Source organism: Phoxinus phoxinus, assembly GCF_949152265.1.
Source record: "Phoxinus phoxinus genome assembly, chromosome: 7".
Taxonomy (NCBI): Eukaryota; Metazoa; Chordata; class Actinopteri; order Cypriniformes; family Leuciscidae; genus Phoxinus; species Phoxinus phoxinus.
The window spans coordinates 21,531,746-21,559,497 of record NC_136882.1 but is presented as its reverse complement, the minus strand read 5'-3'; the positions used below and the strand labels follow the sequence as shown (position 1 = coordinate 21,559,497).

The following is a 27,752-nucleotide window of genomic DNA, read 5'->3' as shown; positions in this document are numbered from 1 at the left end:
ACTGCAGTGAGCCATAACACACACACATACTAAGAGAGGATCTGGGATCTACTCTCTCGCTCTCTCTCTTTGTGGAACATGAGCTGGTCTGATGACAAGTGGTGAGTCACAATGTGGGCTGGTGAATAATCTTGATTTAAACACACTCATACACCCACACTCCAACACACACGCATACACACGCTGACCTGTGTTCTAAATGTAAGAGATGTGTCTTATGTAAAGCTATCAGGAGATTGTGAAGCTACAGCTTCAGGAATGTACTTCATTCACTGCGGTTCAAACGGAAAGACCCGAAACAGTCAATACGGTCAAAAAAACACACCGCAACATTCAATAGTGTTAATACAGAATATGATGATGGTGTGCCCTATTGTTACTTACAGGTTAAGTGTGTAATTTTCTCTGACATTCCAATATTTATTTTACCTCAGCAATACTAAGAAGAGACAACCAGGACCAAAGTTGGCTTCCAGAAGAGTGTAAACACTGTGGCTCTGTGGCATTTCAAAAGAATGTCTTAGATTGGTTGAGAGCTCAAACATGCCAACATCTGGCTTAAAGGGATAGTTCGCCCAAAAATGAAAATTCTGTCATCGTTTACTCACCCTCAAGTTGTTTCAAACCTGTATGAGTTTCTTTATTCTGTTGAACACAAAAGAAGATATTTTGAAGAATGTCGGTGACCAGACAGTTGCTGGACCCCATTGACTTCCATAGTAGGAAAAAAGTATAGTATGGAAGTCAATGGGGTCCAGCAACTGTCTGGTCACCAACATTCTTCAAAATATCTTCTTTTGTGTTCATCAGAAGAAAGAAACTCATACAGGTTTGAAACAACTTGAGGGTGAGTATATGATGACAAAATTTTCATTTTTGGGTGAACTATCCCTTTAACTAATAGGGTGAGTTTGGATCAAGACTGTCTGTTTTATTTGTAAACAACTGGTGAAACGTTCATTATTTTTTCCAAACGTCATTATTGCTGCATAAATTATACGGTGTACGTTTAAACGTCTGAATCATCACATTTTATAACAGCAGAAACAACATAAGCTAATTGCAAACAAGTTCATAAAATAAAATAATCTACAAATTTGACAAACGTAACATTAGAATTATTATTTTTTCTCTCAAAATAATGTAACTAAGACTAAATGTGCCAATAATTGTAAACGTTAGTTTCCCTCTCTTTTTCTGTCTGTTTGTTTTCCTCACTCTCGCTCTGTTGGCTGGCTGCTAGTGAAACTTTGTGGAATGAAAGTCATGTCACAATTCCCAACAGAACACATCTATCAATCTTTTACAAGCACTCTTTCCACTCTAATCAGTTCAGGAATCAAAATCTAACATTATCTAAAAGGCCAAGCATATTTAAATGACAGGCATGTCCCTCGTTCAAGGGCAATCACTAATTATAATGATGACGATAATAGAAGAACAGAGAACTGATTGCAAAAAAAAAATGAAATTGGGAGAAAGGACAATGGATAATAGCTCAGTGCTAGATGTTTTTTATTTTTTTCTGTCGCCGCAACCCTCATATTAGATCGAATAACCACCTGCTGCTCTACTGCTGTGGGAATGGAAAATGCATATGACAGACTTCAGCATTTTCTTTCAGGTAAAAGCATGTGTGTTTGTGTATGCGTGCATTCTGTATGTGCGCTATATGGTTCTCGAATATGAATCAAATTAATTGTGATATAAATACCACGCATATGAACATTTAGTAATTTCCTAAACCTCTTGTTCCAGATCTCAATGACTTACTTTCTTTCAGGAAACATAAAACCTTTCATTTCCATACAACAAAAGCAGACAGTTACAACCTAAAATGTATCCTACAACTCCGAAGCCATTTGTAGTCAAATTAATGTGTTTAAATTCTACAGTCATAAAATCTAGGTCTGTTAGTCCATTGAATTATTGCTTTGAAAATACTGATCGTTGTCTTACTTATTTTTGGGTTAACTATACCTTGCAGCATTCCTGATATACAAGGAGAATACATTTTCACACACAGACAGTCCAGGGGCCCATCAAATCAGTCCTGCTCATTCATCCATCCATCTCTTTCTCTTTATTCCATCTCCCTCCTTTCTATTTTTATCTCTCAAATATTCCAGATATCCTTTTTTCTCAAATATTTTTCAAAAGTTTAGTGCTGGAGAACACAAATCATTCTTCTTGGTCTTAATAACATTCTGTACACACATGTCTTCTCTTTCTCTTGCTCTATCTATTCCTGCATTCATCTGGAACCCCTGAAAGGCAATCAGGGAGGCCTTGACTTCTGAGGATATCGATTGAGCACAGGCCCACGTGTGTCTGTGTGAGATTTGATCTGTGTCCCTGAATCTCATGGGGCCATATTTGTGTCTGTGTGGACGGAATGTTTAGCATGTTCACCCTCATTAACCCCCATCATTTACTTTTTCTGACTTACACCATAAAAGATTCATAATAGAGGTTAATACGACTCTTATATACAAAGGTACTATACCAACCACATAGGGTTTTACAGTTTAACCGCACCTCATGAGAACCTTTTGACGCTTTATTGAGCGGTTTATGCTGTAGGTCTTCAGTAAACCATCTATGTGCTGGTGCTTGAAACCAATACATTGGACTTTACACTGGTCCATTAAACCAATAATATACATCAATAAAAAATGTAAACTCAAAAGAACCATATAGTCCCCTCAAGAACTAGTGGATGACCAATGTGAGTTTATTTCAATTGCCGATGCCGAAATCTTAGAGAGCAGGGAGGCCAATAGAGTGCAGGTATGACATCACTCTGAAGGCCAACCGGCAGTTAGCATCACAGTGGTTTCCTCTACAAAAACCCAATAGGATTTCTCCATAGGCTTTTGGATTATCGCAAAAAAACAAGCTCTGTAATTAACAAAAGTTCATGATACTTACACGTTTTGCCCATTAAGATAATTTTCACAGATGAACAACTTTTATGAATTTCCAAAGCCTAAATGCAGTCGCCAGAAGTAAAAAAGGTAGACTATAAACAAACAACACCACGGGGTGCCACCACTAAGCTTCCGATAACCCTTTCATTTTTTATCTAAAAATATTTTTCCCAGAAAGTTTGAGTTAGAGAAGTTTATAAGAGCACAACTATAAGCATAAAGAGGCTGTAAAAGCGGACTGAACTTATCTGTTCGGTGTGATGACGTTTCCCATAGTAATCCCATTTAGCCACTTGTTAGCAATCCCCTTTTTCAAGACACGTAACAGCTTAAAAAAACACTAGTGGGGTGTAATACTGATGTATTTTATGTTGTAGCATAAACCTAGAAAGTATCTTGAGCTTGTGTTCACCACAGACCTTATTTCAGCTATTTAACAAAAAAAACATTCAGAAAACCCATTGACTTTGGGACAATGGAACCGGAAGTGCTCAACTCGCTTCCGCATTTTGCCCTACAAATTTACGTCATACCTGCACCCCTCTATGGTTGATATAAAGTCAATATATTATCACAAATTGAATTTAAAGACATGCACTTAAACATTAATAAATTAATTTGTAATTGTTATTTTGAAAATAATACATTTGAGAAAAATAATAGTCAGATTTATGTTTGTGTCAAAATAGCAGTCCAGCTTCCAACACTTATCAGCTGATGCAATAAAAATGAAATAAAATAAATGCCAATATATAGGCTTCTGGTCGGCCACTATTATAACCCTATACCAGTGGTTCTCAACTAGCCTGGGAAAACCCAGACCACTCTCAGTTGTAACTGAGTTAGGGTCTGGCAAAGCTCCATAGACAATTCATTTCCACAGGGGCGTCACCAACGGACGTCGGATAGATCTAAAACCAATCAGAGCGATGAATGACATGACGTATGCAGAGCGACGGAGAAACATCTCGAGACTCTCAGCAATTCTCTGTTTGTGTTAACGAAAATGACAATTTTAAATCGCTTGAAACAGACGCGATAGCTGATTCGAATGAGTAATGTTGTGATGTTCCACGGAGGCATCCATCTTTGTAATGTACAAAATCTGCGTCACCGTCTCTGCTCTGTCGTCAACGTGTAAAGCCCGCCCCAACGTTTCTGATTGGTGCCGCGATTTCGACAGATTGGAAATGGGTTTCAATGGGCTCTTTGCCAGACCCACTTGCAGAGCAAATCTAAATTTGCCGGAAGTGGTCTGGGTTTTCCCAGGCTAGTTCTCAACCTTTTTGACTCAAAGCCCCGAAAACTGTCCAAGACAAAAAAAATGTAAGCCCCTATATAATATTATCTTAACTATACCTGTACTATATAAACTATAATATTCTATTAACAGAAACTGCGAGTGTCAATATAGGTTAATTCATTAACCACAATTAAAACGGTGGTGTCAGTGATCAGTCATTTAAATTTTGATTATATGTTTTTTAGCATTTAAATTAAGTTAGATTGTTTACTAATATTCATTATAATATTAATTTCTTTTAATTTTAAGTTATCTTGAGAAATAAAATATTTCTTGATCAGAAGATCTAGAAGTTCTAAGGTGCTACAATGAACCACTGAAGAAGCTTTTATTCTATTTGTAAGAGTGCAGGAATGTTGGCCACAGCGTGAATACACTTGAGAGGTGAGTGTGTGTGCATGTGCTCGTGTGCCAGTTAGTCAGTCAATCAGTTTTTTTCTCCATCATTCTTTTGATCTGCTCTTCAACCTCAAGCCCATAGGCCTTTCTTTCAGTCACTCTAATTGCAATCATTTCAGCACAATGACCGAATAACGCCATTTATCTCTCTTCTCCATCCTTGCCTCGACGCCACCCCACCCCCGCGCTCCCTCCATCCATCTAATAATCAGCCAATCAACATCTGCCAAAACTTGACCACTCTGTCAAACTGAGAACAGGTCAAGAAAGCAGTTCACATGCATTTCATGCATATCAAGATAAAAATCCAACATAGTACACACATACACACCCAGAAATGCGCATAAACATAAGCACACAACACATAATACACCGAAGCAATTTGTATGCTGGTTAACTGAAGCCTGAAAGGACAGAAGCCTCAAGGACACACAAACATAATCTAAATATTATTTTAATTAAGTAAAGAATGAAAGCCCTCAAACACACACGTTAATCACACATGATTGACCTTTCTTGTCCGCTGCTTTGAATATCTCTATAACCTTTTCCTATATTCATAACTAGAAGAAAAATGCCCACAACTATATACAAAAAAAAAAGTGTGTGGGTCAGGTTTTGCTTACATTGTGGGACCAAATGTTCCCAGATGGACAGTACAAACTGAAATCACATTCACTGTGTGGAAAAGCCAACAGTCCCTTGAGGAAACAACTTAATAAACATACTAAATGATGTTTTAATGAAAATGTAAAATTGCAGAAAGGTTTCTATTAAGGTCAGGGTATAGAAAATAGAAAGAACAACAGAAGTCAATGGAAAGTACATATGCCATGACAAAAAAAAAAAGTCTGTGTGTAGGTGTGTTTGTCTTGCATCTCGTTGCAGCCATAAAATGCTCATTAATTTAATTAGCGACGTTCACTATAAATCAGTTTAAATCAAATGTAATTAAGTTCTCTGCACGGGTCCCTCGCTACAGTCTGGGTGTGTGTAATCGTGGGCATATGGCTTGGCAAACGTTTTCTACAACACAGAGATTTACTAACAGGATGAATATTAATGATGTCAGTGACATCATTGTAATATTTGCAAACTAAATTAAGATTAGTGTTTTCTTCCTGGCATCTTTTTAACCTATAACCTTAGTCAGGGTAGCATCATGTTTAATGTTTGACAGGAATGAAAACGAGGCTGTGAAGGGTAGAAGTGTAATGTCCTCAATAGATTGTACTGAAGTTTAACAAAGTAATTGTTCAGCTGACAAAACATCTTAAAAAAAAAAAACTTTAAGTAGTTTGTACATGTTGACTCTCGTGCACAGGTGACAGACTTCACAGACACAAGCCACTGCAAGACTGCAAATACATTTCAAGTGCCCCATTTGAGACAATGCCATTGTACATTAGGGTTTCACTCATAAACATAAAGCCTAGTCCACAGATCAGCTTTTTCTGGACCGAAACCGATTACATACCATTCAAAAGTTTGTGGTGGGTCTCTTATGCTCACCAAGGCGGCATTTGTTTGATCAAAATAGTCAAATACAGAAATATTGTAAAATATTATTACAATTTAAAATAACTTTTTATTTTAATATATTTTAAAATGTAATTTATTCCTGCGTGGCAATGCTGAATTCAAGCTCAAGAAACATTTCTTATTATTATCAATGTTGAAAACAAAACTAGGATACATTTTATTTCAGGATTTTTTTGATGAATAAAAAGTTTAAAAGATTAGTATTTGTGAAATAGAAAGCTTTTGTAATATTATGAATGGGTTTACAGTCACTTTTGATCACTTTAATGTGTCCTTGCTGAATAAAAGTATTAAAATAATAATAATCTTTAAAATAATTGTAATAATGACCACAAGCTTTGGAACGGTAGTGTCTAACAAGAAGCAGAGTATATATACAGTAGTCTGTCTTCAGCGATATCTCATTTACTGACTACCAAGAGTTTTTGTTTTGTTTTGTTTTTTCAAAAAAGGAAAACCTCCGAAGAGCCCATTATAACAGCATGGAAAAAATGAAAAAATTACAAAAATACACGATTTAAACCTGTGTACTCTTACTTCCAGAAACTATGTAAAGCTAACTAAAAAGCTAGATTTGAACTTATTTTTTGTTTGTTGAGAAAGCTTATTTTGTATACTATTTGCTAACTTAAGGCATTAGATTAATAGGAAACAAAAGAAATCCAATGTTAAAATCAAGTGTATCATCCTGTAACTGCCAATTTAAAAAAAAAAAAAAATAGCAGGAGAGAACTGGAGCAAAGATGTTATAAATATGAAAAGAGCCTGTAAAAAAAGGGTGACATATTGCAAGCAGGAAAGATGGCAGCAGCGTGCTAACTATCAGCATCAGCGCTACGATCTCAGCATTATTCACTGTCACTCTGACCACACGCACAAGGCATCTGTCATTGCCTTGGTGTTTGTGCATGTTTCTGTGACGCTGCGTTAGATGTGTTTGGATGAGCGTGTGAGTGCATGTGTGTGTTTCTCCCATCATTCCGACATTAACTGGACAGAGGCTGCGGTGAACTCTAAACGTGCCCTGACTGATAATGAAAACAGTTCCTGCTCTTTCACACCCTCGCTCTCCCCTCTCCAATAAAAATGGAACAGAAAAAGGGAAAGAAAATGATGCAGAAGGTTACATGACTTCACCCGCCTCTGTTTTGCCATCTCACCAAAATTCATCATCACTCCACGACCAATTCCTCTCTCTCTCTATTTCCACTAGTCTGCTTTGATGAGAATCGACAGCTTATCACAGCGTTCTATTACCAGTTCACACACATACAATCTTACAAACTCTCAGAGAAATGCACATCAAATTGAATTATTATTTTTTTGAACATACTGTACGTATGTGCACACACACGGGTAGTGAATTCTATTACCAGTCTCCTATTGGACAGTAATCCTCTCTTCACTTCCTGCTACGATAAGGACTACATCACACAAAAAGCATCTCACAGTGCACCGGTGTCACAGAGCAGATCCTAACAAAAACACAAAAGATGAATGACACATACGTTGTGCGTCAAAGGACGATGTTTGGAAGGGAGCCAACTGTCGCCCCTCAATTATGCACCTGTCTAATTTTATAACAATTGAAAAGAATTTAGCATACATGGTTGCTGTTTGAGAGCTCATGAGTCATGCAGATGATGCTGAACTAGAGATGGTAAAGTGCTCCTATTAAGCTATTTTAAAGGGGTCCTTTTATACCATTTTATGAAGTCTTGATTTTGTTTTTGGTACTAGAATATGTTTTCAGGCTTGATTGTTCAAAAAACGCATAATTTACATTATTACAGCTCCTCTCTCCCCAGTCTAGTTGAATGCGTCATTTTCGGTGAAGCCCCTCCTTCTGAAATATGAAATGTGCTGTGATTGGTTAGCTGGACCAGTGTGCTGTGATTGGCAGTGCTTAGCGCGTGTTCGGGTAATGTCACGCCCCTTCATAACCGCATGCTCTACTCAGATGTAAATATAAAGATGAAAAATAACTTTTCTCACTGTGTCTGAAACGGATCAATCAAGTATTCGGTCTCTCTAAATTCCTCCTTTCTGATAGCTGACTCTGCTCTGATTGGCTAGATGTCCCAGTCTGTTGTGATTGGTCTACAGCAGGGATTGGCAACTCCGGTCCTAGAGGGCCACTGTCTTGCAGAGTTACAACCCTAAATAAACACACCTGAACAAGGCAATAAATGTTTTCAGGATTACTAGATAGATACAGGCAGGTGAGTTGTTATCAGGGCTGAAGCTAAACTCTGCAGGACAGTGGCCCTCCAGGACCGAAGTTGCCTATCCCTGGTCTACAGCTTACAGTGCATGTTAGAAACAAAACACCTATTACCATATCTAAAATTCAATTCCGGTGGCTTGCTCAGCACTTGTATACAGAACGATATGAACAGAAACGATGGCATTGGTTTTACCGCATCAATTCGAGTCTGAGTCCGATAATGAAACATTAGAAGAAATTGTTGATCAATTTGAACCACCAGCGCAAGCACGACTTGAGCAGGGCGTTTCTAAGTGGTCGATTTTATTTGCGGGCAGCGAACGAAGACCATAGGCTGGTTATATGCAAATTTTTTACAAACCTACTTAGATTTCAGCAAGATCAAGACCCCAAAATTACTGACAACTCGTTTCAGTCAGTTTAGAAAACAGTTCTTTCTTTTGGGAGACTTCACTTTATTTGTTGTGCACTTTGATCTTTGAAACTTTGCAGACCTTTTACATTCACAAACAGCTAAATTATAACAACTATGTGCTAGCCGGCAAGTTTTTCTGGCGATCTTGGCGCTTTTCAATACACACAAGTAGTAGTGTGGAATGCAGAAGCGTATGTCGTTGCCGTGGTAACAAACAATGATGCTTGCCTGTGCTAGCATGTGAAACACCCTGCATCTGAGGTGATTATTATAACTACTGTATTTGGTGTAACGTGTAAAAAAAAAAAAGTATCCAATTAGCATACCAGAATGATTTCTGAATGATCATGTGACACTGAAGACGATGCTAAAAATTCAGCTTTGCCAACATTTTACAGTTTTTACTGTATTTTTTAACAAATAAATGCATTTTGCATTTAAAATACAGTTTACAAACTCAATCCAGTGCTCAATTTTTCTAAATGGCAATGAAAATAAGCATGGTGCTTCTCCTACTCACAAACTAGTCAGTTTATGTAAAAATTATTATTGTGTACCATTCCATAATTGTGAAATTAATGAAGAATTTGGAAATAACTTTTAGCTGTTTGTCTAAAACAATGTTCAAAACCAAGATGTAACCAAACAAAACCTACATCACTGCATACGACACACACAAGTAGCTAGCACAATCTGTTAAAACTGTTACATCAACGTGACGATTATATTCTGTCACTGATTTCTTACTGTAGTTGAGGGGTCAAGTTCACTTGAAAAGTAAATTTTTTATGTAATTTGTCAAAACAGAATCTTTATACGTTTTTTTCATCTGTGTATTTGGTTCTATAAAATTGCTTCTTTTCCACAATTTCAGAATGACTTTACTGGATTGGTATGAGATTGGTTATTTGTCTTCATTCATGGGGCTTATGCAGTTAGCTGACTGCAGTAAAGTGAATGCCACACCAATCTCAGCCCTGCATACTGCCATCCTGCCAAGATCTGCATCAAAACACACACACACACGACATCAATAAAACCGGTCAGTATAATGTGCTCCTTGCTTACATCAGCATGGTGCCTATTTTTATACACAGTACATATGCTAGCATATGTTTTACACCTGACACTTGTCTTTCTTTCCTAAGCTATAAAGAGAGGCGCAATTTTAATATATTTACAAATCTTTCTAAAACGAGCACAAATGCAAACTCATCCATGCACACGTTGAGTATTCCCCTATAAAAATGATTTGCAGACAGTGTATGCAGTGAGTGCACAGAGAGGTTGATAATCAATAGTGCAGTGTGAATGTTTAACTTTGGCTGCTTTCAATCAATACAGAGCTCTGAACAAGAACTAAATATACCATTCTGCCCAGGAAATGATAAAGAGAAAAAGTGAGGTATGAGAAAGGAAGATGAACAAAATGCAAACAAACACAATCAGTAAGCCTTAGTATAAGATTGTTATAAATAGTACGGTATATATATTACTGACCCCAAAACTTCTAAAAAGTAGTATAAGTATATTATATATTATATAGGTATCAAAGATCCTTGCAGTGGATGTCATGCAATAGAATATAATGATGATCTAAAATCTGTGCACACAGTGACTTTACACAATAGTCCATGCCAAAACTTTCAGCTGACACAGAAATGACTCCCAACAGAGTCAAAGCCCCTTCCTTTCATGTCTCATTAGCATGTGATATGATGCGGATGAAAGGGCAGACAGAAAGACACAAACAGTAGAAGAATTGAGAGTAAGAGAGAGAGAGAGAGAGAGAGAGAGAGAGAGAGAGAGAGAGAGAGAGAGAGAGAGAGAGAGAGAGAGAGAGAGAGAGAGAGAGAGAGAGAGAGAGAGAGAGAGAGAGAGAGAGAGATGACATGCTTTTCACAGTTAAGTAACAGTCCATAGTTATCTACGGTAATGACAGGTCCATAATTAGCACAAAGCTAATTCACTATGATGCAAAAATGGCTCACTCTTTCTCTTTCACTATCTCTCTTTCTCTTTCTCTGTCTGTCTGCCACATGATTCTCTACTTCCTGCTTAGTCTGACTCTCTGCACACAGACTTTGTTTTCACAACATCGCAAGCAAACCTCTTGTGATTAACCAAATAAATAACATCATCATTAAGGACAAACTAAAACATTTTAAGTAGATTTTTTTGCAGGCAATGTTTCCAAATCATAAAACAGTCCAGACACTTGAGCTGTACAAGAGCTGGGATCGGGTTAAAGGAACGTGATTAATTTATTCATGCAACTGAGAAAATACATTACACACACCACAAATCAGATCACATATTTTCACTTCTAAATTCTCTTCTAAATTGTGAGCACTTTCTCTTTGGCGAATTTACAATTAATTATATCTGTATTGAAATTAATAATTCCGACATGGAAACTGCAGACTTTGCATTTTCTAACCTGTTTTTTTTTTTTTTTAAGAAAATCAGCTGAATTATGTGGAATGGATTTAAATGTGGAAAAATGTAGCAAAACTGAGTCTAAAGGCCATTGCACACTGAGTCCAAAATTCGCATCCGAAATTTTCGCACGTTAAAAAATAAATACGACCTCACGTTATGTCAATCACGCTTGCACACTGCCTCCGAAACTTTCGTCCGTCATAAAAAAAATCGGAACGGGTTCGATTTTCTGCGTTTTTCGCATCCGTCACAAGCAGTTTGAATGGTGTTTAAATGGTGCTTTGACAATTCGTAGCCACCGAATCACGAATACGAAACAACGCATACGAAAATTTCGGACTCAGTGTGCAATGGCCTTTAGGGTGCGTAGTTGTAGTTTAGTTATCTTGGTACAAATGATACATTTAGTTCTGGTTCACTAAACATTCATATTTCATTCGAACCGCACCAGAGTTTGTTTGGAAGCGGACTGAGACCCATCTTTTTGGCAGTCTGGTGCGCACCAGGGTTTGGATAGAAATGTTCACGCTTATTCAAGTGAACCGTACTATCAGAGCAATCGCATCAGAGTTTGTTTTAATTGAACCAAACCTACCAAGTGTGAACACGCCACTAAAGTCTTAATAGTTGCTTAAAGCATCACTAGATTTGGCACAATATTTAAAGGAACATTGTCTGGGCTCTCAGTCAACATCTGTTTGGAGCAATTTGCACAAAACATTTTTCATAAATGTTCTTCTGAAAGCACTGCTTTTTTGCAAAGTAGTTGGCCCTTTTTTATTGTTTACATGACGTAAATGCAAACAATGACCGAAGACGGGAAATTACCCAGCAAATCGAATCAGACGTCTCTGAAAAGAAAACATTATTGTACGCTTACTGGTAAGGCAAGAACACTGATTTCACTCAATAATTCATCTTCTGTGGAGTTTTGCAGGCACAGAATCCACGCAGGCCTGTTCAATAATGCTGCCAAAGAGTTATAGAACAAAAATGCTAAGCTAATACGGGTTTCTGTTAGTGGCCAATACTCATGTTTAGCCATTATTTATCCAACTATGTTGGAACTGGGTGTCTCACTCTCTCTGTCTGTCTCTCTCTATTTTTCTGTCAGTCATTCTCAGTATTAATGCATTTGTGACATTGTGCGGCAATTCCTCTGGGAGTCAGTCAAATGGTCTTACACCCCTCTATGCCATAGGGAGGTCTTTAAAGCAAGGAAACATGACAGCATTATACCTTACCTCAGAAAGCAGCTATCCCAAAGCCCAAAAGCCTTCCCAAAGTCTTGAAATTACACTGTGGAGGAAACAGCATTGGATCACTGAGGGAAAAAAAAGGATACAGCCGTACTCCTCCGGAACGAGTGCCGATGGCAAGGATCTTCTGCACCGGGTCAAATGCCAGAGCTGTGGGCTGATAGGGAAATCCATGACGCACCGTCTACAGAGAAATGAAACCAGAGCAAACATGAAAAAAGCAAAAACATTGTGTGCTGCGTCAAGAACAAAGTACTGTATTGGCAACTTCAGTCATTCATTCCCACACAATAGTGACACAGCCTACGGCCTGCATGAACCCCCTGTGACTCTTCTGAGAACAACTCACATGAGACAATTCTCGCTGCTCAATGTGCAGCCACCCGCTCTTTCCTCTCTCCTTCATATCTTCTGCCATATTTGTATTGGTTTGGCAGTAAACTACTGTTCAAAAGTTTGGGTTTGCTAAGATTGTGAAATGTTTTTAAAAGAAGTCTCTAATGCTTCTCTTAAAAAAATGCACTTACAAACACACACATATATATATTTTTTTTTCTTCTCTAGCTGGTTTCCTAATTGAGTTTAATTAACCTGGCATTGTGTACTACAAAGATTGTTGGGTCTTTGATGAATGCTTTGTTGTTCTTCTGTAAGTCGCTTTGGATAAAAGAGTTTGCTAAATGCATAGCCTACATGTAAAATCACTTTTACAATGAATGTCTTTATTAATAATATAATAAAATTATATATGAATACCCCACATTTATGACATAAATCCATGGTTTACAGCAGTAAATCATATTGGAGACGTGTGGATTTATGAAAAGCCAGGCTAACTGTATCGTTGTGGCTTTCTCCTGTTTCCCGCGTCAATTTTGAGAATTTCAGCGCTGTTTCATCTGGCGAGTTTAATCGATGCATGTGATTTGTATCGGAGAATTCCGCACCGATTCACCGAAATGGAACGCCTCTCACCAGATCTCACGGCGATGGGTAGTAGTCGAGTGACTGAGACAGTCAGCAGGTAAATGCATTCGCTCATTCAAGATCACGCTGCGGTGTGCTTTGAGCCGAGCTGATAATGCTCCGTGTGGCACGCGGTTCAAACGAGGAGCTCTGTTTCGTTCCGCTTTTGGCGCGTTTGCTTCATCTTTACACAGAAAAAGCGGCACAGAAACCAAATTTAAACCGGCATAAAATCACAAAATGTGCATTTACACAGAATGTTTAAATTAAACACAGGAATACAAATCGCGTGAAACAATACTTTTAACGTAACTATTTAAAAATGACAGTTTTAACAAGTGTTATGAAATTAATTTAAAAATAATTCAATAGTAAACAAAGAAATAAAACTAGTTAAAAAAATACGTAATTTTAAATTAATTTCCTCTGCGTGCTTAATCTCTTTGATGTTTGTCGTAGCCTAATTCTGTGGTAACGTTACTGATAGTTATTTGAATATTTTCTATTTCTTAATAAAATTGTTCCCGTAGAGATGGAACAAATGCTAAAAAAATACTTTTTTTTTTCTTTTCTTTTTTTAAGAGCCAGAAAGCATGAACAATTATGCTATCGTTAGCATTTCAGGCAGGTTGTGAAATATCGTCCTCAATATTGAATATGCTTTTTGGAATATAAGACGCTGAATAAGCATTTACCATATCTGAGAGAAATGTAGCAACACGTTGATCTGCCAGTCTCTCCAAAGGAAGATTACAAACGTCGAAAGCCAATTGATTACATTTACACCAGTCGACGACTCTGTTATTTTGGTGGTTTGCTTCACGATGTGAGTACAGGACACTTTTACCTTATTGTCTCTTGTTGGCTGACATTTTTTTTTAATTTGGCTAAAAGGAGCTAGGCCTATGTTTTGTCTTCAGCTTCTTGATTTTCGCGCCACGCGTTTGGTTGTCATGACAATGACGTAGTTTAGAGCGGCACAAGTTCACGCGTACATACTGAACCAAAACAATATCAGAGTCTCCTTTGATACCAGGGGCAGAGGTGGTTCAGTCAGACCCGTCATATTTTAGGTTTGCTTTTATGCGCCATTGTGTCTTCACCATAGACTGTAAAAAAAAAAAAAAAAAAAATGACATTGCTGTCAAGGGACAAAGCTCTCAGATTTCATAAAAATATCTTTATTTGTGTTCCGAAGATGAACGAAGGTCTTACGGGTTTGGAACGACACGAGGGTGAGTAATTACATAATTTTAATTTTTGGGTGAACTAACCCTTTAACTCAGCTGTGTAAAGATGCCTTATGATGGCACACTCAGTTTAGGCAAATAGGTACAGTAGCTACAGGCACCCATAGATACAGTACAACTTATAGCCTAACGTTACATGTCTACAATATGCTGACACCAGTGTGACTTTATTTATATAGTAGCCTGCCTACATAAACATTATATCGAACTCTAACTTTTGTTATTTTATCGAGGGAAATTATCGTTATCATTTTATCGCCCAGCCCTACATCGATTTATGTAAACAATACAAGACCGAGAACTATGCATATTTGTCTATTTAAGTATTCAACATACTTTTAAAATGTTCATGCTAAAATATTGATCAGTTTATTCATATGCAAGTTGATAATATTCAAGTACAATAAGGCGATGGAGGAAAACATTATCCATCCCATTTTACTCTTAAATGCAGATGTCAAAATTTCTTACCAAGTGCAAACTCCTACGTGCAACGAGTTGGACGTTAAGTTGATAGCAACATAAAGTACAGGTCAAATTACTCGAGTCAATAAAATAACAAAACAAATGCAATCAAATATGCCCTGCTACTTAGTTTTCTAAAGAGCGAATAGATCACTTTGAATTTGAACCCAGGAACCTTTCAACCACATAATCATAAATCATGAATGATGATGACACCAGATCACTTGATTGAACGACTGAATCAAATGGCACTTCATGCTGCCGTTAGGCGGACAACACTCCACTTTCTATCTAATTTCCTCTTCCATGTCTACAATCTCAGCAAAGATCTCAGCATGCCTTCCTGGCACCTCGCTGACCACTCAAGCTCAACTTCATCAAAACCGATCTCCTCTACCCCCCAGTTAACGCTGCCCCTCTCAGTCTCTCTTCATCCCAGCTGAAGGTCACACAACTGTCAACTCTTGCTGTGCAAAAACGATGGTATCCTTCACGAATCACATTCAAGGACAAAAATGCAACATCCACCTAAACCAGCCCTTTAAATTTTAAGTTTTTCCTGCACTCCTACACCACCCAGATGTTTGTTTATGCTCTGTTGTTTATTTAATAGCAAGATTACTCTCTTCTCACTGGCCTTCGTGCCTCTGCTACATAATTATAGGTCTTATAGGTCTCATTTGTTTACGTTAGTTAGGCTAATGCATTAACTAACATGAAATTACTAAACAAGCAGTACATTTGTTGCAGTATGTATTAATCTTTGTTAATTAGTTAGTTCACTAATGTTAACTAATGAAACCTCGTTGTAAAGTGTTACCAAAGGAAAGAAAGAAAGAAATTAGAATTACATACAAAAAGTATAAAAAATAGTAAATACTGAAATAATGTAACAGTAATGCCAAAAAAATATATATATACATATATATTTTATAATATAATAAAATAAACATTTAACAAGATAATAAATTAAGTTAAGGTAGGATTAGTGCCTTACTACGGGGCACAATATTGATGGCTTTCTAAAAGTAGGTCTTGAACCAGCAGCCTTCTGGTTAAGAGCAGAGAGCTTTATTATGTAAATGTGCATTTAACCTCTAGAATTTCTCACACATTACATCATTACAAATCAAAAATGAGAGATGCTGTTATCTGCCATTAGCAAACAACTATCTGTAAGGACGGCCCCTTGTGGAGCATCATTGGGTTAAGTGCTTTGCTCAAGGACACAACAGTGACATGGGAACACAGTAAATCTACAGTTCAAGGGTTCACATCATTTAATCTATTTGCTGATACTTCACCTGCAACCTTCATCTCGTCAACAAAATTACTGTCAAAAATGTGCAAAAATATGACAAGAAAAATCGCTGCACAATATATTAAAAATGCGCTAATACTGTTTTTAAGAAGAAAATTTGTGAAAGAATATGATTGTTTAAAATAATGCATTGATAGACAATAAATGTCAGGGATTGACCTGTTTGAGCTGCATCAGCTAAAGTAACACCAGTAAAATGAAGCACTTTTCTAGTGGATTAATTAACTCAACCAAACAAATTCAATACAAATGAGAGTAATAATCGGATATATGCAATATATAAACATATTACAATGTGCATCTGCAGAAAATGCACAAGTGATTACATGCGTGAAATGAACTGTGCAATTCATTTTGTGAATACGTTGTTTCCACAACAATACACAAATGATGAATAATTACATAATCACATATAGATTATTAAAATAATTACAGTAGTGTAGTCGTCTTATTTCAGATCAGGTTTTTATAACCAGGACATTTTTCACTTTGTTTAAATTTGATTTATTTATGTTTGAATATTTGTTTATATATATATATATATATATATACACACACACACACACACACACACACACACACATGTCAGTAACTATGAAACTTGTTCTTGTATTAGCTGCGTAAGTTTCTGGTCCATACATCTGTCCACTTGTTGCAGCTAGGATCACATCAATCTTTAAATAACCAACAAAACAATTAAAGTGCTTCAAAGACTCTCACTAGAGAGTCACTTATGTGCCATTTTACAAAATGAACATTTGCCTTGTTATACTTGCAGCAAACTGCCTTCAATCGGTGTACTCAATTCACCTTTGGCTAAGCCCCGCCCCCCTTAGTTACTGTTGCTACCTCCGACAACTTCATCTGGGCTTTGGTTTGGTATCAACATGGCTTGTGCTGTGACAGCTCTTCCTGGTGAAATTTTATCAAACTTTTATAAAGCAGCAAATAAAGTGTCCGATAGAAGTAGGCAAAAGCGGCTGTATGCGTTCGAAGGCTATATTCAAGACATAAACGCAAGCAACAAAAATGCATCCAAATAGAGGCAAAAGCATAATGGTCACAGTCAAAAAATGACCCATCGCATATCCTAATCGAGACGGAGGCTGGGACTAACAATATCACTGAGCAACACTGTTCATGCAAAGCTGGGTAGGTCTCTATTCACTTCTATAATCGTTATTACAAAGCAAACGGACTACGCGAGTATAAAGTTGTATTTATTAGCAGCGTGTGCTAGCGTATCAACAGTTAGGGTAGAGAACCGAAATCATAACCTAAACAGCATAAAACTGTCTAACTAGAATAACTTCACAGTAAGGTTAAAACACAAAAGTGAGCTTGTTGATCTTGAGGGGTTTCGCTGACCGTGAGGACGTCCACACAGTTTAATCCAAAAACGACACTTGTCAGTATTTTACTTGAAAAAAATGGACACCCCCCTCCAACCTCTCTGGGAAACGCGTATCTGTGTTACAAATGCCCCAGGCACAACGTTTAACCATATTTTTGATAAAACTACGACGGTAATAGCCTGCTGAGAGCCGAGACCAAAAATACGAGACGCCTGTGTTAAAGTCAATGGAGCGCTGTGAAAAGGTGTCGGACCTCTGTGGGAGCTCGTTCTTGGCTGCGCTGTGATTGGTCAATCTACATTCTAGGGCGTGGCTTAGCCAAAGGCGGATTGACCGTTCGCAAAGACCCGCACCCCTTAGTTACTGTCGCTACGTCGGACAAGCTACGCCGCTCTCACGCCCCACCATGTTCTCACACAGTGAAAAATACATCACGGAGCAGAGAGGACACTGACAACGCGTCGACAGACAGGACAGAACAGGTTACTTTTGGGTTACTTTTGATATTAAACAAAGTCTCACCTTTTAAATTTGGTAAAAAAATTTCAAGAAATTTAAACAATAAATACCATTTTGTGGCTCTTTAATGTGTCTGACAGATCGCTGTAGAGCCTCAGTTAAAGCTGCTCATGAACCGATCATCTCTTCCTTCTAGTTCATTTATAGCATCAAATAAACATGAATGAGCATAAGAAGGAATGTTGTTCAAGTTCAAATCCTCCCATGTTAATCTACTAACTCTCCTAACTGCTTTGTCGGACAAAATGGCGGATGGCGAAGTATGATTGGTCAGATCACCTGTCAATCAAGCTCCCTGCGAAAGGTCAATTGAGCTGGTTAGGGGCCAACTTCAAATCATGCAGCTCTGTGTGTGTTTTATTTGGTGCACGGAACTGTACGATTACAGAAGTTGTCCAGAATGTGTTCTCTGAAATGTAAGAGCAGGTGCTGTCCACAGCCGTCGGTGCTGGAAGCGTGCAATGAGAGCTATACACAGCCTGCAGGTCTGTGCTAGTGCTCTGGCGCTGTCCGCCACAGATGGTGCTGAAATCCATCACACATGCGGCTCCAGAGCTGTGACGCAAATTGTGACACTGTCCAAAAAACATTTTTTTTAGAAACAATTCTGCAGATTAGTGTAGAATAGTTCCTGATTGGGAAACGAAGAGAAAGTAACAAGTCCATGAGGTAACTATCTATCTAATTTTTTTTACTGTAAAAATCACTTTTTGCGCACTCTCACTCACTCACTTCCCCCATTTGTTTGGCTCCCTCATAGAGGTACGTTCATCAATAATTCATCTGCTTAGCTCTGGACTGATGCAAGCAAGTACTGGATGAATGAACAAGATGGAGTGATCACAAAGCGAGCGAAAGACAGGCAGAGAGAGAGAGAGAGAGAGAGAGAGAGAGAGAGAGAGACTGAATGAAGTGAGTGTGATGTTCCATCCGTGGCTATTAAGCAGTAATAAGGCTGTGATGTAATCCATTGTCATGTGCAAATTCTCTCGAATTGTGACTAAAGCTGCAGGTTTATGCAAACATCTGGAATCATTGCTCTGCGTCTGCATGGGCGTGGCTGCGTTCGATGTTTCTGAGCGTATGTGCGTGTGAGTGTTGCTTTATCTTCTCTATTTATCAAACGAGTGCTAATGAATGCCTCGCCGTATAGATTTTCATTCAGTGCTCTGCTTTATTGCAGACTATTTAAGCATCCCCCTCCCATTCCCTTCTTAATTTCTGGGCTTCTGTCCTCTCGCTCTTTCTCTTGCTCTCTCTACTGATATGGGGTGTTGTCTCTGACTTTTAGCTATTCAATTTCTCCACCCTAATTCTACTACTCCATACTGTTCCATCACTCATAAAGTGGGTTTATTTTTTGGGTAAATTGTGAATTTAAGTGTTTGTGTATAGCAAACCCTTTCTCTCTCTCTCTCTCTCTCTCTCTCTCTCTCTCTCTCTCTCTCTCTCTCTCTCTCTCTCTCTCTCTCTCTCTCATACACTACCATTTGAAATTTAGGGTCAGTTAGATTTTTTATTTTTAAAAAAATTTAAGAAATTAATTATTTCAATCAGCGACCACTTTTGATACTTTTATGATAAAAAGTGACTGTAAAGACGATATATATATATATATATATATATATATATATATATATATATATATATATATATATATATATATATATAATATATATCCATCAAAGAATCCTAAGAAAAGAAATTATCACGGTTTCCACAAAAATAATACTTATTTTTAGAAATAATAGAACTTTTTTCAACATTGATAATAATTAGAAATGTTCCTTGAGCACCAAATCACCATATTAGAATGATTTCTGAAGGATCATGTGACATTGAAGACTGGAGTAATGGTGCTAAAAATTCAGCTTTGCTGTCACAGGAATCATTTTTTAAATATAAAATTATATATTTTTTTGTAATAATAATTCAGGTCCCACTTTATATTAAGTGGCTTTAAGTACTATGTACTTACATTGAAATTAATAATTTGATACAGTGGACTTATTGTGTACATACATGTTTTTACATTGTACTTATCTTTTTTAAATACCTGCATGTAATTACAGCTGTAATTAATGTATGTAATTACATTTGTAACTACACTGTTGACCCTTCCCTTACACCTTAACCCACCCTTAAACTTAACCATACCACCACACCTGTCCCTAACCTTACCCGTATCACACCGCAATAGCAGCAAAAGTGTTTTACAATAAAACATGAACACAATAAGTACATTGTACGTATCACTGTTTTTACTGTATTTTTGATCAAATAAATGCAGCCTTTATGAGCAAAATATTGACTTCTTTTCAAAATCTTGCCAACCCAAAACGGTACAGTATATCTCATTCACTTCCTTAGTAGCTCTTACCCATGACTCCATTTCCTTTAGCCACAAGCATACGAATGAAACAACACAATCTTTTTCATTCACACTTGCAGAATCAAACGTGGTCACACCACACGTCTAGCTGTCACAACCCTGAAAAAAGTTGTGTGTTAATGCTGAGAATCAGGCCAGGTCCACATATGCTGTGTGTTTGAGCATGCCGTAGCTTGCTTTTGTGCCAACCAAGGAGCAAGCCTGAAATGAACCTCCCCACCCCCACTCTCCATTTCTCCAAGTCATTCATACGGGCTATATCAGCTTCTACAAGCTGTGTGTGTATCTGCCCCTCTCTCTCTTGTCTTGCAGTTTGCTAGATAATACAAAAATGAATTCAATACTTCCTGTAATGCTGCTGGTATTCTTTCAACCCATACTTCTTTTTGTAACTGATGTGACGCCCTGATTAAAATGGAAATCTCTACAGCTACATTAATACTGCCCCAATGGTTTTTGAACTATGGCTTTGCAACTTCTTGTTCTGTGAATGTTTTAATAGGAATTACAGTAAGTGACAGATTGTGTTTTCTCTATCAGCTCATATTTGTAAAGAAGGGCAGTCAGTTCATAAGATCATAAGAACCATAAACTACTGCATCTGTGGCACACTATCAATTACTACACATAATAGGCTAATTTAAATTATGTTCCACACATAAACAAATAGGGAAATGTGTTTATAGTAAGTAGAAACTTATAATAGAAACACACTGTATTGACCATATAACACATTTAGGGCCAGATCTAAACAGGGCAAATTAGCTTAAGAGCGCAATTCCAAAAAAGTGCTGATGGGAGTGGAAAGTTCTGTGCGTGATCTACTGATGACGCGCAAATTAAAGAACACAGACGCAACCGTCAGATAATTTCCATAATGACCAGCGCAATCTACCAAGATCAGAGCAAATTAGCGTCTAGTTTAAGACATGCTTTTTTTTACGGTAAATAACTAGAGCAAACCTTAGTAAATCGCGTTGTGTGGTTCATTTAAATACTCTCCTCCCATAAATGTTGTGTCTGAAAGGGAAACGCCTACAAATGCATATGAGATCATTTCAGACGCTAAAATAGCCCTTTCTACGCCTTTTCAGCGCTAATTTTTCACTGCGTGTCTTTAGTAGGCTAAATCCTGAAAGAAGTTTTTTAATGGAAAATTACGGTTTACGCTCGCACACACTGTTAGTAAATCTGGCCCATAAACATTTAAAGGGATGGTTCACCTAAAAATACTAATTATGTAATTTACTCACCCAAAAATATTTTTTTTTTCAGCCTTCTCATTTAAATGCATTGAAAGCTTATAAAGAACAAGTACTGTCAAGCTCCAAAATGTACCATAAAGATAAAAGCTACAGCACAAATGTGTGTGTGTATATATATATATATATATATATATATATATATATACAGTACATCATGACAGATGTGGTACACAGACATTAGGTTGAAAACAGCTATTCCTTTAATGAGATACACAAGCATGCATTCACACAAACACGCACATAAACCCGTCTCCCACAGCTGGAATAGGGGCGGGTGGTCTGGGTTTGGCAGCTCTGCAGCCTTTAATCATGGGCTGGAGAAGAGGTTGACACACAAGGGGGCACTGACCTCCTGTCTGTCCCAGCAGGGCAATGTGACCTGTGACAGGAAGGAGACGAGGAGCCCCTGGGACTTCCCTGTATCCATGCATAAAGGCGGGGTGTGTGTGTGTCGGGGTATACAGGCCCCATACGGGCTGCAAAGAGAGTCATTTGCCATTAAATATACATAGTACAGAGAGAGGATGAAAAATACATCTACTGGCCCCAATCTTTAAAGCCTCATTCATATTTCATGGCCAGAAGATCTTTTTTTCTCTTTCTTTCTCATTCTATATCTCTGGCCTTCTCCTTTAATTTTGGCTTTCGGTTTATAGTCGACAACATGTTTAATTCTGGATTGGAAAGACACAGGAAGGAGAAGAGCAAATAGACCTGCGTGGCACTGATGTTATAGAAGTCTCCAGAACACTGAGAAAGGGTCTCTCGCTCTTCCTCTAGCTCTATCTCTATCTAATTACATTTCAAACCACTCTTTCTCCATCGCTCCATATAAATATATAAATATTCCAACACATACACACAATGAACTCTCTTTCTCGTTTATTCACTCAGCCTTTTCTTTCAGAGGGGCGGGCGAGTCTAGACCCCAATCTAAAAATAGACCACACATCCAGCGCTCCCATGCTCCGCTCTGTGCCCAAGACTGCAGATCTCACTCTCACACTCGAACTGTGGCTCTCGCAAACACGCACACACATTGCACGTTATCATTTTAGCAGAACAACAGGTCTTGTCATATGCTCTCCCAAATTTTCTTGGATGGACTGTCGACATCAGTTCCATTCATATAATATCCTCTCCGCACACACACTTATTTATTTATATATATACAACACGGCATTGATCTGTTGCTGCAATACAATATATATCACAGTCTAAGCAAAAGATGGTCTATATAAATGTCTGTTGAAATCATTACTAATGCAGCATGTATTAAAAATGTATTGAGGAAACTATTAAGGTTGCCTTTTGTACACACAAACTGATAGTTTGTAATATCATGTATATGTGTATGTCAGAGCACAAACATATGAAATATTAAGGAACAAATTAGTCAAAGCTGTGATGTAGTGGTTAGTGTACGTGTGCGTCCACACATTAAACCTTGGTGCTCATTCGGACTAAATGGAATCGACAATCACTGATAATGAAAGTTTTGAAAAGACCAAATTAATATAATATAATGGGACAAACCGTAAATAGAGTTCTCTCTTGCATCTTACTGTAACATGCTTGATTTACATAATATTACTTGATTGAATGATTGGCTGATCATAGGATAGGCCGACATGTGGACTGTCCCCAGATAGTCATATATTGTAACACTAGACAAAAGATGCCAGGAAAAAAACTATGCGTGTTAATTGCAGTAAAAAAATGAATGTGTTAAACAGAAAATATTGAATCGCAGAAAATTATTTTTACAGCCCTAATATATACATACTGTACATAGTGTACATTAAAGTCACCATGAAATCAAAATAGACAATTTCTCTTTTTTCTGAATTTTACAGTATTTATTTTAAATTATCTGTGAATTATTATTGTTTTTTTATTCTTGTGCCCTCATAATATTTCATCAAAATAACGTCCCTACCACTTCCAATGACGTTTCATCTCAATCTTGCAATAATAGCAGACCACAATGATCCAACAATCCAATCAATTCCCGATAGACAAAATAAAATAATATGTCAAGACATATTTCATTGAATGACATACACATACACAAGACACACATATGAATGACAAGTGGTGGAATAAAATACGGGAAAATATATTTTATAATTTAAACACAAATTTGTTGTTAGATTAACAATTGTTATGCCATCCTAAAAATAAACAAACAATACGTTCTCAACTGCAGCGTTTTCATTTCCCGAAAATCCAATATTTAAAACAAGAAAAATGCCTTTCTGCACAATAAACTTCTTAGGTCATATGTAGCGAATCTCTCAGAGCTGCCTGATACATTTGGTGGAGACACTCTGTTGCTGTTCCCTGATAAGCTCTATGCCTTTAATATCCCACAGATGATCCGTACATACTTCAGGAAGAGAAGCTTCCAGATTGGCACTTTGTGATGTACAGTATGACTCATACGCATGAAGCTAGAGCTACATCCTTTTAGTCCTTCAGCCAGAAAAGAAACATCTAGACACTGAACTTTTGAGTAACTTTTGAACCTTTAAAGCCTGAGACATAGAAAGATATATAAGAAAGGTTCTATTCATACTTCAAATCTCAATTTCAAAATTATGCTCATACAAACCGACAGGCTATGGTTGTCAATTCTGTATTTGACTCCTTAATTCGGTGATGTTCACAAAGTTCAGTTATTTACGGGAGTGACAACCGCATTCTATCACCAAACTCACACCCATACATTTTCAGGACTCTCAACTGCATACTTGGAAAAGATGTACTGAGTGAACGCAACTGAACTGGGGTGCGTTTCCCGTACAACTATATAGCTCACTGCTTAACTACCATAGTATGATGCATCGTTGGAGAAATCAACTAGCTCGTCACGACTGTTTCCCGAAACCATATGTCGCAAAGTATCGTTCAACCACGCTGGTTTATGACGTCTCGCACGTGGTGGACTAATAAATTATTTTAATTAATCTGTTTGAGATCGAATTAACGCTAGATTTTGTCATATAAGTTACAGACATGGCATCTGAAGACCATTTCTAATTTTTCTCAGTTATTTTGCTTTATTACCAGACTCAATATTTGGCTCGTTCTTACATAGTAGAGCGCGTTCGCACATGCGCAGTCTTCAAAAACGGTGTTTTAAATCTCTTGACAAACTAAAAGACGTAAATTACATTTGTATGTATTCTAAATAAATAACACGGGTTGTACTGAATGTCAGCTTGCTTATTTTGCTAAAGATAAGGATTTATTCAGTCTACATCTCATGTAAACTAGAAACTATGCTTCTAACCACAGCTCGAGAGCAGTCGTTCCAACCACACAAGTTTGCGATGCTGTTTGCGAACGTTCGTTGGAACGATGGTTTCGGGAAACACCAAATCGTTGAACTATGCTGATAACGACGGAACTTGCGACCATAGTTGGCTAACGATGCTTTCGGGAAACGCACCCCTGGACAGCTAGTTGTCTGTCACATCATATGAGAGCCACTCTGCGTGTCTACCGCATGGTGTGGGTTTTTATGTGGTTTCAGAAATTTACTACGACCGAGATACTGTATAAGCTGTGTGTCATCTGAAGGTTTTAGATCCAGTCACTTTTCTCCACCGGAGCAGTTCCCATCAGTTTTGTGTTCTACGCGCAGCTAAAATGATCCACTCTCCACCCAAATAATAAACGCTGTTGTCAGTTAATGAAGATTTGACAGATGAACTTATGGATCGATTGGACTCTTGTGGTGTCAAAAGTGATAAGACTTTTCAGTTTTAGGGACATTGCCATCTTTGATATTACTTTGGTCACTGTTGCTATGGTTACTGGTAAAATAATACGGGCTTGACTCCCATTGCATATTCAGATAGTATTTGAGACACTATGGTAAGTTGCTGTGTGAACAGTTAATTTTGAGACTCACACCTTTGAAAGGGATTGTCAATCCCAAAAAAATACAGTGTGAACGTAGCCATAAACAAGTAACACTAAAGTAACTGCTGCACTTTGTAAATAATAATTTAGTAGGCATGTTTACTTAAAGCAACTTATTACAGGAAATTGAACTATTCAGTTATATAAAATGCTAAAAAAAAAATAAGTGTATGAAAATTTATAAATAAATATATAAAAAATAAAAGTGTACTTACCTTAAATAAAATAATTTTAAAAAATGGGAAAAAATATCTGAGCAACTTTGGTACTTCGCTTTGCAGAACATCTCATTTAAGAATGAATTGCTTATGCTGCACTCCTCATTTGCAAGTCGCGTTGATTACAAGCATCTGCTAAATGAATAAATGTAAATGTTAATAACTCAAACTAATCCGATTCACTCACTACTAACTCCCTCAAATAAAATCCTTATCTTTCAAATACTCCGTAAAATAACTCCCAAACTTCAGCAAATCCAGTTATTTTTTTTCTAATTCAAACTGACAATTTTAGAAAGCTCTTTTTGTGATATCAGCTTGTTCATGAATGTTTTGTGGATAGTCCATCTGAGGCTGAGACTAGGTGTTGGATCCTTGTTGTTTCATTCTGGGGCCTAAGGTTCAATCCCTGGGATCCCAGAGGATAGATTTATTGCTCAGAGGTTGCTCTTTCAAAGATGTGTTATTTGGTGACTTGAGAAGTACAGAACTGAGGATTGCCCCCTTCCACAGATCACTTAACCTCAGATTGCTCAAGCAGGGCCGTGTCTATAATAAGCCGACAGTAAGTTCCTTTGGTGAAAAAAAAAAAGTATCTTCAAAAACTAACAAAAACATTTTTTTCTGTCTGTAGAAAGCAAGTATGGAAACACACACATAAATATGTGCCACACACATACACTAAAAGCTTGTTGTGGTCTCATCTTAAGTTCTGTCAAGAATAATAATCTTCCAAAGACAAAAATGAACTAGGAATACAATCTGACTCATAATACATCCATAGGGTTAGAGCCTGTGAGAAAATAAATCTGAATAAAAGAAAGAAAACAAAGAGACAATGAAAATAAAGAATGATAAGAGGAAGAAACCCAGACAGATAGCATTATAGATAGATAGCACATAGCTCATACAACACAATTACATATACTGAATACTGTATATATATATATATGTGAAATGAGGAAGATAACTACAAATAAGGAAAGAATAAAACAAACAGAGCAGGATTCTAACCATTCTCTATCAGAAATCTGGTTCAATCAGCCTGAAATGGTATTATGCCTCAAATCCAACAAATAACCTTAAAACAATTGAGTGAAGGGGAGGAAGACAGAGAGAAGTGAGTGGTGGGAGGGAGGGGGATTGATACCAGATAAGAGAAATGAGGCTCTTTTATTGGGTCAATAAGTGTGTCATCGCCCCGGTGAAGCCACATGAGGGCAAACAGCCCACTTTAAAAGCAGTTCTGTCACCAATCAATTACAAACCAGACCATCATCCTGCACACACATAACAGAATATGACAGAAACAAAACGATCAGTCAAAAACCAGTCCAAAGTACCAAGAGATTGGAAACAAACAGTACAACCTGAAGGTTAATTGAAAGTACTTGTCCTTTGAATGACAACAGGACTGTTAATGCATCCATCTGCCCATCTTGTCTTTGTTAGAGCTGGTGTATGTGCATAATATGCATGTGTGGGCGCAGCTTGTTTGAACCCTGCTGCTGTTTATGCTGCGGGCTTCAAGCTGCGCTAAGAGCGAGACTTAGA

At 37.5% G+C, this 27,752-nt stretch overlaps 1 protein-coding gene across 10 annotated transcripts in view; it reads right to left on the bottom strand.

Moving 5' to 3' along the window:
- Window positions 1-27,752, bottom strand: part of stxbp5l (syntaxin binding protein 5L) — a 145,253-nt gene that overhangs the window by 105,716 nt on the left and 11,785 nt on the right. For 8 of the 10 annotated variants that reach the window (XM_079618613.1, XM_079618604.1, XM_079618608.1 and 5 more), the window contains exon 2: window positions 12,604-12,701. In XM_079618613.1, the coding sequence (XP_079474739.1) occupies window positions 12,604-12,701 (98 nt within the window). Of the gene's footprint in view, window positions 1-12,603; window positions 12,702-12,866; window positions 12,962-14,178; window positions 14,299-27,752 lie in introns of those variants that run through there. The other 2 variants (XM_079618607.1, XM_079618609.1) reach the window with 2 other exon arrangements.